This window comes from Corvus hawaiiensis, chromosome 12 (genome assembly GCF_020740725.1).
Source record: "Corvus hawaiiensis isolate bCorHaw1 chromosome 12, bCorHaw1.pri.cur, whole genome shotgun sequence".
Classification (NCBI taxonomy): domain Eukaryota; kingdom Metazoa; phylum Chordata; class Aves; order Passeriformes; family Corvidae; genus Corvus; species Corvus hawaiiensis.
Genome location: NC_063224.1, coordinates 20,126,935 through 20,140,489, shown reverse-complemented (window position 1 = coordinate 20,140,489; position 13,555 = coordinate 20,126,935). Strand labels below are relative to the sequence as shown.

The 13,555-nt window shown below is 39.6% G+C and overlaps 1 protein-coding gene across 1 annotated transcript in view; it reads right to left on the bottom strand.

Moving 5' to 3' along the window:
* LOC125331903 (transcription initiation factor TFIID subunit 4-like) overlaps positions 1–13,555 on the bottom strand; it is a 148,464-nt gene that overhangs the window by 75,720 nt on the left and 59,189 nt on the right. The window contains 2 exon segments of the mRNA XM_048316310.1: positions 4,900–5,025; positions 6,988–7,118. Coding sequence (XP_048172267.1) covers positions 4,900–5,025; positions 6,988–7,118 — 257 coding nt within the window.

Genomic DNA, 13,555 nt, shown 5'->3' with positions numbered 1-13,555 from the left:
TTCACTGCTCTCAGAAGAAAGGGAAAGGATTTAATTGGAATGACAGCTGAACTCATCTCGGACTCAGGGAGCAGCCCCTTCAAGTCATCACAGCACACGTGTGGAAGGAAATCTGCAGCACCAAATTTCAATGATCTCTCCAATAAAAAAGCCCTTCAGCCTGTAGCACTATAAAAATCACTATCATCCATAAATGCTAATGAACTTTACAAACAAGTCTAAACGTAATTTTCCATTTACTTATGTGAATTTTCCTTTTACAGAACACATCTTACTCTTGCAATAGTTGTACCTAAGATCCCAGAACTTGAAAGACTTGTGCTACTAATACATAACACTCAAAATAACAGACTAATTGAATGCATATATTGGAAATTAAATTTCAGCATTTATTTTATAATAAAATATACATGCATTCAGCCAATTAGAGCAGATTAATTAACACACTAATTTTAATGTGATCCACTTTATCATAGATTATACCATAGAAGTACAATTCATTCATTTTCTGAGAGCCAGGACAACTCCATACTGTAACTCTTTACTGTCACCACTCTCTCTAAAAACAATTCAAAAATAAACCCAACAAAACAACAACAAATCAGCTACAACCTCCTACTCCTGCTGCTGCCAGAAATATTTCCATTACTAGCCCAGAACCAGAACTTCATTCAACTTGACAGACACCACCTGCATTTTCCAGGTTTTGGAAATAGCTATGAAAGCAGCAAGAACACAGATTTACTATAATAAGACCACTGCTTTGTTGGGTTTGGGTTTGTTTTTTTGTTGGATCTTCTTTTTTTTTAGAAACTCCACATGAGACACACCATGTCAAATGTAAAGGTAAATTCCTCCAGTGATTTTAGTCTGGCTTTTGACCTTTCTGCAGCCTTAAGACTCTCCTTAGCTCTCCTCAGTACTGCCTGTACCATCCCCAAAGGCCGATGCAGAGGATGTCTGGTTCTGCACACACTTGGCAACAACAGCCAGTGGCTCTTACTGGCAAAACAAACCAGGGCCAAGAGTTGACTCTCCCAAATATTTCTTTTAAAGAGATTGTGCTCTACATACATGTTTACACACAAGATGGTCCCTCCTTGTGCCATTTTTTTTCCCACCTGTGATGCTTATGTCAGGAAGAAAACCCAAAATCAGTGACAACCAAGGCAGCTCAGTCCCTCCCTGTACAGGTTCCCCTTTTGACACATCACATTTTCTGGGTGTTTGAGACAGGAGCTCTTCCAGCAGCAGGAGGTGACTGGATCTCACAGTTTGGGGACCAATATGCCTTTAAACACTTCTATAATAAAAATAATTACTAGAAAGTAAATTAGAGGAATGCTTTGGGCCACATGTTCAAGGCTGGTATAGGAATGTTGTGGAACATTTTGGAATGTTGTGGAATATTCTGAAATGGTGTGGAAAGTTCTGGAATGCTGTGGAACATGATGCAGGATCCCTGAGGTGCAGGAGGTCATTCTGGCTCCTGAAACAGCACAGTAGTAGTTTCAATTTTAGATTTTTTATGTAAAAGAAATTCTATGTTGCATTGCCACTATAGAATAGCATGGTTTTTCCTTTCAAGTTTGTCTTCTCCCAAAATATCTCACTGGAATGAGAACATCTGTCACAATGCTCCTAAGCTTGTGATATGAAGTTTCTATTTCTCAAGTATTTCCCAGGTTTGGGATGTAAGATTTTGTAATATTCTCTCATTTAACAAGCTAAATAATACTGCTCCTTTGTTTCAAAGACACTCATGTAGCTTCACAGCTAATTTTAACTTCAGCAACTTTTCTAAGAATGCCAAAAATTGTATTTTTTTTCCTTCTTTTTTTCCTTCTACCTTCTCGTCTGATTTGTTGCTTCTTCTCCCAAAAACATTTCCTGAAGCCAAATCAAGCCCATCTGAGTGCTTACAAATTTTGCAATCATTTCCTGATGTAACAACTGAAATTATGATTGCAGATCAATGAGAACACTTGTGTCAAATATTGTCATTTCTCCTCCTAAAGAAACCCATCCACCACCCAGAACAACAAAAACCTGCATGCCTGACACTTTTGTTGGCTATCACTTACTTTTTTTTTAACCCTTTACTGAACCGTAATGCTAAATTACCAAATCAGTTTCAAGGCTTCCCGAAGGCTCATGCTGCCTCCCCTTTTGATTTCAACCTATTCCTTCATTTTTTATTACCTTCTCCATTGATTATCCTGTTATTAAGTAGATTATTTAACACCATCTGCTTCGATGCCCAAAACATTTCCTTCACAATCTTATTCTTTGTCAAAACCTGGACTTTGGCTGTTAACAAGGCTCCAAAGTAATTAAAAAAGAATTTTCACTGTGCAAGTTCAACCTGTTTATGCTCTTCTATATGAGACAGTAGATGAGGCACCACTAGCAGGAAGCTTTGAAACTTTCACTACAATGGTTCTGCTCAGTAACGTTAAAAACATGCTGCACAATAACATGTCAAAACACTTCCAGGATAAAAGATCACACTGTTTCTCTAAAAGGCACATTAGGAAGTTGCAGTTATAAATAAATATAAGTATGATTTCTAGATTTAAGCATCTGTAGCAGGGAAAACAGAAAGAGAAATTTCACTTTAAACCCCAAAGATTTTTATATTTTAAAGACAACACTGTCAAGGTGACAAAGGTGCCATGACTGGGGGAAAAACGCCTTTGCATGGTGGATATTTGAGTCTCCAGAGACAGTTTTAAGCATCTCCCCCCCCCTCTGCAGACACAAATATCACCAAGGCCACAGACAGACATGAAGTGGGTACTGATGGGTACCACTTCACCAAGCAGCTGGGGCAGATTTTAACTGTGTCCATTAATTACTGTGTCATTACAATTACTCCATCCTTCCCACAAGGACTGACATCTCCTTAGACAACAAGGCTCAGTCATAAAAAAACCAGAGAAAACCAAAATCCTGGGTAAGGAATTAGTACATAGGAATCCAGAATAAAAAACTCAACAAATAATGTAAAATCTATTGTATAGAATAAAAAATTGTAATCTGATCATATTTTGCCAAACCACATCCTATGTAAGCCTTGCAATAGGTCATCCATCCATCCATCAGAACAGACTGGGGAGCACCAGCTGAACAAAAGAAGTTCACTTCCAAACTGGCATTTACACTTAAATCACAACATTGCATAAGCACCTCCCAAGGGGTCCACAGTCTCTTCAACTTCTCTCTCTAAACATTAACACTGATAAATCAGCACTGCTCTTCCATGGCTACTCTGTGGTCTGGTTTTGGACTTTTAACACCTTCATTTAATTTTCACCTTCATATATTTTTTTTAGTATACCATATATTTCTTCCTAGCTGTCTCCTGGTTATGAAGCTGATTTATACATAAGGTAATTCCTTCAAATCAGTCAGGGGATTCTTTTACATTTCTTTGTTGCACAATTCTATAATTTGCTCTTTCTGTAATCTGTAGGAATCAAACTTGATGACCATGTATTTATTTCCTATATTTAGACTTCACAGGACTTCATAATATCCAAGACTAAAACAGCAACAAAAAAACCCTGCCCAAACCACAGAATATCAATTCATGAAGGAATTCAGGTTGGAAGGAACACCAGGAGGTCCTCTAACCCAATCTCACATCAGCCTGCATAAGCCTTTGTGCAGTCAGGGAAGCATTTCTGAACTAAGGACTATAAGGTACTGCATTTTTCTCAATGTCCATTTCAGAAACAACCAACATAACTAATGAGCAGCAGGATAGACAGAAAATGATTCACCAAGATGTAGTCACTGAATGCAGAAAACAGGATAAAAAATAAATAAGCATTTCTTTATTTTTAATAAATAAGAATCAAGAATGAAAACAGCAAACATGTTTTCGTCAAAACATTTAAAGAGTATCTATGTCGTGTAAAAATTTGTGGAATATTTAACAATGTGAACAATTATAAATTAAGAGTACAAACAGGACAGATTAAAGTAGCTTAATTGACAAATAGATTTCTAAATAAGCAAGGCTAGGTTTTGGTTTTTTTATTTAAAAATCTCTCAAATTGTGAACATTAATGGCATAAAATCAGGAGGCTGTGTTACAACGGAACATTGATTTGTTCTGTGTAATCTCTTCAGAATATACAATAAATAACTCAATGAAGATTCAAATACAATTAAAAATGGGATAACTAAACTTATTTGCAATTAGATATGATATATATAATTAAATTTACAGTCACAAGCAGGAGATTTATCTGTACCTATGTGCTCTTGAAACAATATTATCTGAGTTTGCTCTGTTGCACATATGAACACTCAGTCTCTGGAATTAAAGTTAGAAAGGAACAAGTCCTGAAGTACTGACAGTTAACTGAAGACAGGCATGAATCAATCAAATAATGCAGTTATGGAGAAGCAACTGGAACACATTTAAATGAAGATGAACAAATGAACAAAACTGTTTAAAAACTAAGTCTAAAAACTTAAGAATTAAAAAGCCTCCAAAAAATCCATCAGAATTTATTGAATTTGTTGAAAAACGAGATGTGTAGGCCATGATTCTCCACTGGCACAGAAACCCTTGGCATCCCTTAAATTCCAAAGGCAATTGTAAAAATTATTTCACAGAATTATTTTGGGAGTGCTAGCCACTGTCTCCTATAGTCCCAAGAACTCATCAAATTCAGAGCTGTAGGTTGAAAACACAGAGGCATCCCAGGCAGGTGGGTCTGGAGTCAGCACAGACCAGAGCCCAACCCACAAAGTGTGATATCACAACAACAGTACCTTTCTTGTTTTAAGAAACGAGATGTGTTTATGAAACAGGTATCACAAAATTAAATAACTGTTTGAAGGCTACGGATTGTTAAGTAGTTAAAAAAACAGTAAAAGTGATACCTTAGCAGCCTTCAGCAAGATTTCCCTCTCTTGTTCATCTTTCCTTTGCTTTTCTAAACGCTCCAACTGCTCAAAGAACTTCAGCTGTGATCGGACATCTGTGGCTTGTTCGTACCATTCATCATCCTGTAAAACAGGGACAGGCCTTTAGAAAAACAGGCACTTTTATCAAGAGCATGCACTTGAAGACTCTAGGTGTTACACATTAAAACCTTTCCATTGTACTAATAATAAAAAGAAAATTATTATTTTTTAGGCTCAGGAATGAAGCCAGCCTATGGTTAATAATGAAGCGAAAATCTGATAATTTAATTAATATCTAAGCAAATTTTAAAAAGCAAGGATTGATTTGCCAGCAACACATACATCAAAGAGTTAAAAAAATAAAACCAACAGACTTAATGATGGAAAACATCTAAAATGCTTGACTTTATTACTGAATAATCCTAGATGTACTTTATAGCCAGGCTCATAACCTGTAATTCCTACATTTGTACTAACCTTGAACTAGTAACAGACTTTCTCAAGATGCAGCATTATAAAGCATTAAAGCTAAAAATTCAGTTGAAAATAAGCCTGTAACTACATCAAAACAGAAGCTTATAACAACTAAGAGCATGCAAGTTTTCCTAGTACACAGCAACCAGAAGAGTTTATGGCATGAGCCACATGAAGAACACTCAGAATGTCAGTCAGAAAAATAAGTTACATTACTTGCATCCCATTTATCTACTTTAGTGTTTTCCTTTCTGACCACAATGCTATGAAATCAAAGAAGAACATTAACCAAGAAAAATATGGAATACAATCACAATGCTACAATTCAATCAGAGACAACACTATTTTTCTCCTAAGGATCTTTTAAGACATTATTTTAAATGCTTCTTTGGCTTAATATGGACTAAGCAAACTGTTTTTTTCTCAGACACCATCCTAGAGAGAAGGAAGGAGGGATTTAACACTTCTGAAGCTGATAAAGAATACTGAAAAGAAACAAGGAGACTTTACTTTTAATCCAATACAGTAGAATATAAACATCAATTGCAATGAAAAATTTAAGTGTAGGTAATAACCAGGAAGAGTGGCCTTTATTTTTTAATCCATTTTTCTATCACAATGATGTTGATTATAGTAACAGACCCCAGAGATGATCATTTTTGCAAATATCACATAGAATTAGTCCAACCATGACTCAGGTTTGGGAAATAGGTGGGCTAAGACACAGTCCAGAGCTGTTTGACTAGACTGCCACTCCAGAAATACAAAAAAGTACCCCACAAAACCAAGGAACAAACTAAACCAGAGCTATTCAATGTGTATATATACATATGCTTAAGAAATCTAAACACAGCTTAAGACAACACACAACTAGCTATTGCCATCTTACTTTGACATCAGTTTAACAACTATAATATCTAACAAGCACCTTACTTCTACTGGAAAAGGCATTTCAAATATATCAATAAAAATGTTTGATTCATTTGAATTTCAAACTGGTTTGTAGATCCGTATTTAAATTTCCCCCTGGTTTAAGATATCAAAATTGTTTCAATCTTCTTCAGGAATACAATCACTAACAAAAGAATCAGAGTAGCATTTTACCTTTAAATGTTCTTTTTAAAGAGAAAACCATGTTTAAGTACAGTGAAGAATTTACAGTTGAATTCTTTAGTTGCTAGGGAATATATTGGCAGTTTTTGTAAAATACTAATATTTCTCACATCCAGAAAAGTTACTATAGATTCCTAAATACCAAAGCAATTTTGATCCAACTCATGCATACCCTGGACAAAAAAAGGAGCTACCAAGAACCAAGTCTTAGTCACAGTCCACGAGCAGAAATAGCTTAGCACATGCTTCATGCCAGACACTTTACCACAGAAAGACAGAAACAATTCTACAACAAGTTCCGTCAGAGAGGAGGAAGACGAGCTGGCAGGCAGATCTACCATCCCACCACTCTCTGTTTGCTGCGCAGACAAACCTGCAGCCGAGGGAAGCTTTGCAGCATGAACCAGAACATTGCTGTGCTGAGCACTGCCGGCCCCACGGCGCTCTGGAACACAAACCCTTCCTGGGCACACTTACTTTGTATGACTCCATTCGGTGCTGGGTTATCACTGTCACTTTTTCTATCACTGTTCTTAATCTGTTCTGTGTCGCATGGGAAATAAAAGTAACGACCTCAGCTGGCACATCAGTAATTCCTAGTTTTTTAGCTAAAGCAAAAAAATAAAACAAAACAGAATTAGCTTACCCCCCATAGAAAAAAAAAAACAACCCAAAACACAAACAAAGTTCTAAAGGACTTTATGTCATAACTTTGTTTTCCTGGATAGAAAAATCCACAACAGTGTATTTACGTGGCTTTGGTGACACATTCATGACCCCTTAAAAAGGGTGTGACTCTACAAGTTTGAAAGAGAAATCAGAGAATTTCTTTAACACTTGAAAGCACTTAAGAACATATTAAACCAAGGCATATCAGAGTATGAGACAATGTGAGTTCTCAGTTGTTCTACACAAGAAACAATTCCTTTATTTTCAGAAGCATTAATGCAGATGAATTTCAGTGTCAAGCACGTGAGGCTGCAGCCCAAAGCATTCTGTTGCATCCTTTAGCCTACACCACTGGCATAGTACTGATAATAGAAATTCTTCAGGGGGAAAAAAAAAAACCCTATTAATTGAAGGCAAAGAAATAAGGTCATATTAAAAAGTGTTGTTCAGAAACACCAGTTGTCTCCTTGTCCCATAGTTATTTGGACACTTGATACTTCATGCTGAGTTTATAAGAAAAGCAAATAGTCTACAGTCTAATGCATTTATATATTTCAAAAACATCCAAGCTACAGAAAAAAATGAATATGGGTAACACTTAAGGACTCCTAAATTCATCATTCAAAATTACAAAGTATTGGATACAAACTTGTAGGTATATGAATACATGTACTAATTTAAACTACAGTCCTACAAAGACATATGTGGTCCCAGTAGGGCAGTTTTCTGGATAGAAAACTCCCTGTATGCACGCACAGAAATATATGTATTTTATACAGGAAAAAAACCTGAGAGTTGCATTTTGTATGGACCATTGGTGTTGACCTACCACAAAAGAATAAATACACTGAGTCAGTTTTCCACTGAATGGGCACAAGGCTTTTAAAAGTGGTTTGATTGGGACACATTAAAGGTTATGCAAAACAATACAGGAAATTTGTGACTACTTTGAGAAGTGCTTCCTGCAGAGCCAATTGCAAGAGGAATCCTCGTCTGGGTAGGGGTCCCCGAACAAACACGACCTCGGAGGCACAAGAGCAAGTGTTTGCTTTGCAAGGCGTTCCTACCTTTCCCTGGCTAAATTCGAGAGTGAGAAACCATCCCACGTCTAAAAAGATGATGTGGGAGAAGCGAGCGGCGGGGCCGCGTGCCCGGGTCCCGGCGCTGGTGGCCCCGGCAGCGGCCCCGGCAGCGCCTCCAGGGGGCGCCGGCACCTGCCCCGTCCCGTCCCTGCTTCCCTGTCCTTGGCTCCCGCTCCACCGGGATCTGCTCCTTCCCTGTCCTTGGCTCCCGCTCCACCGGGATCTGCCCCTTCCCTTCCCCTGGCTCCCGCTCCACCGGGATCTGCTCCTTCCCTGCCCTTGGCTCCCGCTCCACCGGGATCTGCCCCTTCCCTTCCCCTGGCTCCCGCTCCACCGGGATCTGCCCCTTCCCTTCCCCTGGCTCCCGCTCCACCGGGATCTGCCCCTTCCCTTCCCCTGGCTCCCGCTCCACCGGGATCTGCCCCTTCCCTTCCCCTGGCTCCCGCTCCACCGGGATCTGCCCCTTCCCTTCCCCTGGCTCCCGCTCCACCGGGATCTGCCCCTTCCCTTCCCCTGGCTCCCGCTCCACCGGGATCTGCCCCTTCCCTGCCCTTGGCTCCCGCTCCACCGGGATCTGCCCCTTCCCTTCCCCTGGCTCCCGCTCCACCGGGATCTGCCCCTTCCCTTCCCCTGGCTCCCGCTCCACCGGGATCTGCTCCTTCCCTTCCCCTGGCTCCCGCTCCACCGGGATCTGCCCCTTCCCTTCCCCTGGCTCCCGCTCCACCGGGATCTGCCCCTTCCCTTCCCCTGGCTCCCGCTCCACCGGGATCTGCTCCTTCCCTGCCCTTGGCTCCCACTCCACCAGGATCTGCTCCTTCCCTGCCCTTGGCTCCCGCTCCACCGGGATCTGCCCCCATCCCACCTGGATCTGCCCCTTCCAGTGATGGCTGGACCACAGCCCCACTGTGGTCCCCGGCCACGCCTCCCCAGCACAGTTCTCTACTCCGGCTATCGCTGGTGTTCATTTTAAGGATTCTTTGAAGTCGTTACCTCTTAAACTAACTTAATCACTGACTCCGTATCTTGCATGTTACCTTAAGGATTTCAGCAAGATGCATATGTGCTTTTTAACTAATTTTTGCTTTATCATAGGGAAAAAAATAAATTAAACCTCTCTTGGTGCCCAATTTGTCCTGTGTAATAGAGCTGGTGCTGCGCTCAGGTTGCTGAAAGCTGAACATGTAATGGGAAGCAGACACACACATTAAATCCCAACGCTGCAACTGCCACCCAGGCAAATGAAGTCCTTGAAGTCAGGAGGATGATTCCTATAGGCAAGGAGCAATTCCTCCAAGTCAGACTAGCAATATCGAGGCCTATTTGAGCATGCACCATTTTATTATGCAAACACGTGTAAGCAAAGCCATCAATCAGAAAATCCTAGTCTGAAAGATAAAATGCAAGTAAGAAGGGACATTTAATTAACTAGTATCCAGAAAAGAGGCTTGAGATGGAAAATTCTGCCGTATTCTAGGTAAGGGTGTGAATGTGTAATTGTTACAGTTCTTTCAATTTCAGTGTAACTATAGCTACCCAACTTCCCTGAAAACACACACGCTCCTTTTACAACAGAACTGTTGCCATCTTGGTTTTTTACACAATAAAGGTCTTTCTAATCTTAAAGAATTTTATTCTAAGTAAAGTCAACCATTATAGGACTTTTCTTGTCTCTTTAACTCTTCAGAAATTAATCCATAATCAATGGACCATTCTCTGAGACACCTGATGCCTTAAGATTCTCGTCCTTCATCAGCCTCTGCAATATCCCAGTAACTTTCTTCTCCTAAAATCCTTCAACATGATATTCCCAAGTCCAGAAAACTACCTGCAGGCCACAGAGTCCCTCAGGAATCTGCTCTGGGACTTACTCTTTTTAATGGCTGTTTCAGGGACCTCAGGGGTGAGACACCAAGCCCCCTCACCAAGTCTGCAGATGGCACCACCCTGAGCAGTGCAGAGGGAAAGGACCTGGTGAGTGAAACAAGAGGAACTTCATGGAACTCTTGAAGGACAAGTGCAAAGCACTGTGCCTGGGATGGACTCACTGGAACGACACGGGCTAGGGTCAGCAGCACTGATGGGAAGCACGGGAAAGCCTGGAGAGGCCAGCAGATTATCCAGGATCCAGCACTGCACCCTGGCACCGACGAAGACAAGTGGGTCGTAGCTACAGTAAAACAATGGTACCAACCCACCAATGATTTACCAAAGTATGAATATTGATCTAATATCGATATCCAACTGAGATGGACAAAAACTCTCTAACAGTTTAGAGTTAGAAAGTGCATGTTTTATTGGTGCCAGGCTCTGCGTGGGACAGTAATCAATTCCTAGCACCTTGAAAACCGTTTCAGGTCCAGCTCTCTTAACTATTTTAATTAACTCTAGCTGGGCCCGAATTCCTTCCTATTCTAACTAATTTCAACACAGCCAGCCTATAACTAAAATCTTTATATTTCTTTTAACTCTCTGTTTCACCAAGGGAAGCAATTACTCCTCACTCAGCCCCCATCTACAATCCTGTGTGTCTGGGTCACCCAGTACAAGAAGAGCTTGAAAAAACTTGAGTCTGGGGAAAAGTCAACAAGATGGTCATGGAATAGGAGCACATGACCTACATGAGGGGAACATGAGGGTTCTTCTTCTTGGAGTAAGAAGACTAAAGGGAGAGTTTATTGAGAAGATGGAGCCAGACCCTTTATTAAGGTTGCCTGGAAGAAGAATGAGAAATAAATTCATAAACTGAAACAGCTGTTTCTGACTGCATATAGGGAACAATTCTTTTAAGAAGACAACTAATGGAACACTTTGTACAAACAAGTTGTAGACTCTCCAACCACCCCAGCTTTTGGCCAGTTAATGCCCTAAACAACCCTGTCTAAATTTAATGTTGATCCAGCTTTGAGCAAGAGATTAGACCAGATGACTACTCAAGTTATCTTCCAACCTGAGTGATTCAACGATCCCTGTCCTCCTGTGTATGTCCTTCCATATTCCTGACTACTGCACAATACTCTGACATCTCTCCTCCATCTTGGATCATCCCCTGGCACATCTCCCAGTCCGTATTTATCCAGTAGGCCAGCTGGGCAGAGTCAGAGACCCTGAGCCTGGCCAGTCTGGGCCAGAGAGCTCACTGGCAGCCAACCAGGCAGAAGAGCAAAGAAAAGGAAAAAATGGGTTCATTTCCCTCTCAACTAAGACACACAGAGGGCCTCTATCTAGCTCCTGATTTATCAGTCGACTCAGAAGTGACCTGAAGGGAAAGAAGAAAGGCAAATAGAATATTCAATCACTTAAGGCTAAAATTCTTTGGAAAATAGGATAAGGGAAAAAGAATACAATCTTCCCCCCAAATGAATTAGCATCAAGAAACCAGACTACAAAAAGATTTTTGAAAAGTCATCTTGTCATCCACACGATTCATCATGTGCGGAAGCATCATCACCTCTTCCCTGCTCTAAATTACATTAGTTAAACCCTGTTAGCTTGGGATGCCAAAAGCAGGGTGCATTCCAAAGCTACATACTACATGAAGATTTTGCATGCTCCTTAAATACTTGGATTGCGCTTGGGGCAAGGGTGGGGAAATTACCAATTTCATCTACATTTGCAAATGCTAGCCTGGCTATACTTTCATACACAGCTGTTCACACCACTGACCTAAGATGTTGTGATACCATTGCTTAGAGCCTGTGGTTTTTTTGCTTTCTGCCACTCAGGAAAAAATGCCAAATAGAACCTGAATCTATGCACAGGGCTGGCAACTGCTAATTTTCATATGTTTCTATATTAAAGTCTTAGTTTTGTTTTGCTTTTTTTTTCTTGACTGCCCCTTCTCCTCCTGAGATCACTCTCATTTATACATTTCATAAAATGAAATGTATAAGATTTCATCCACTCTCATTATAAAAAGCATACTGGAATCCTGTCTGCCAAAGGAAAATAACACTTATCTCTAAGTAGGAAAATCCTGATGTATTCTTCTAGTCTGCTTAATTACTTTTCCCAGTGTTAATAGGAAAAGGCTTCTCTTCCCTTTTCAAGATTCCCTAGAGTGATAATGATGTGGGAACAGAAATACAATGTATACTTTTAACAAATGTGTATACACATATATATTCTATAATACTAAACATAGTTAACTGAATCACAAAACACAAAAATCCTTGTTATTATTCATCTTTCTAACCAAGTCGTTGGACAGTGGGCTTCATCTACACGTATTTTTACTTAGGCCCTAGCATTCTGAATTCTGGTCTTAATTGCACCATCTGATCTTTACAATATATACACTTAAACACGTGCAGAAACCAAAAAGAAAATTAAGATTTAAAAAAAACCAAAAAACTTCTATCAGTAGAGTGCTTTCCCTTTTGTTTTAAAAAAGTTGAACTTTTCTGATCTTCAGGTGATCATCTCAATGTGCTTTAAGTTTGATGATGTGGCAATCTTAACTTGCAGTCTTCTGATCAAAAGTATCATATGTGGAATTTGAAAAGAGTTGCTTGCTTTTAAATAATACATTTGTTAAATTTAGAAATTTTGGTTAACAACTATGCGCCCCAAGTCTTTAAAATTATTTTAGCAACGTAATTTTGAACTTTTCCTAGAGCTATGATAAAAACATCATCAAGGTTAAGAACAAAAAAGGAGCTGGAGCAAAGCAATGCTCCAAGCTATAATTTTAACCCATCTCTCCAGCTGAATTCAAGTTTTGATAGTTTTAAAGACAAAAATAAGGTGATACTCTTTATTCAAGTGCTCTTGCCAGATCTCTATTACATCAGAACTGTACAAGACCATCAAGAACTGATGACTGATTGAAAGGGAACTTCAATTCTTTGTGGTAGAACTCAGTTACAGCACATCCTCAGAGGCATCAGATGCTACTGAAGAGTCACACTATCCTATGTGAGAAATATGAGGGACAAATTAATACCCTCAAAGTGCAAATTTTGAATCTGCCAAGCATTATAGAACAACACAATTAAGTCTGCCTATATGTTAATTACATGTCTGGAAGCTTTAATAGCAAACCCGGGTTCAATCAGAATTTAATAAAGATCTACGGTATATGAGACAGCATGCAAAGAAGCGTGTTAGGATATTTAGTTACAAATAAACTATATTATATTTAAAAGTTTTCTATATTGCAACAGCATTACTGTAAGTCAGAACTTAGATAAAAGCTCCAAAAATGTTCAGGGGAAAAAACGTTCAGCAATATCATTCTGATATTGGCATATGCATCAGTAGCACAAGATTGTTTTTTACAAATATAAAAGCACCTA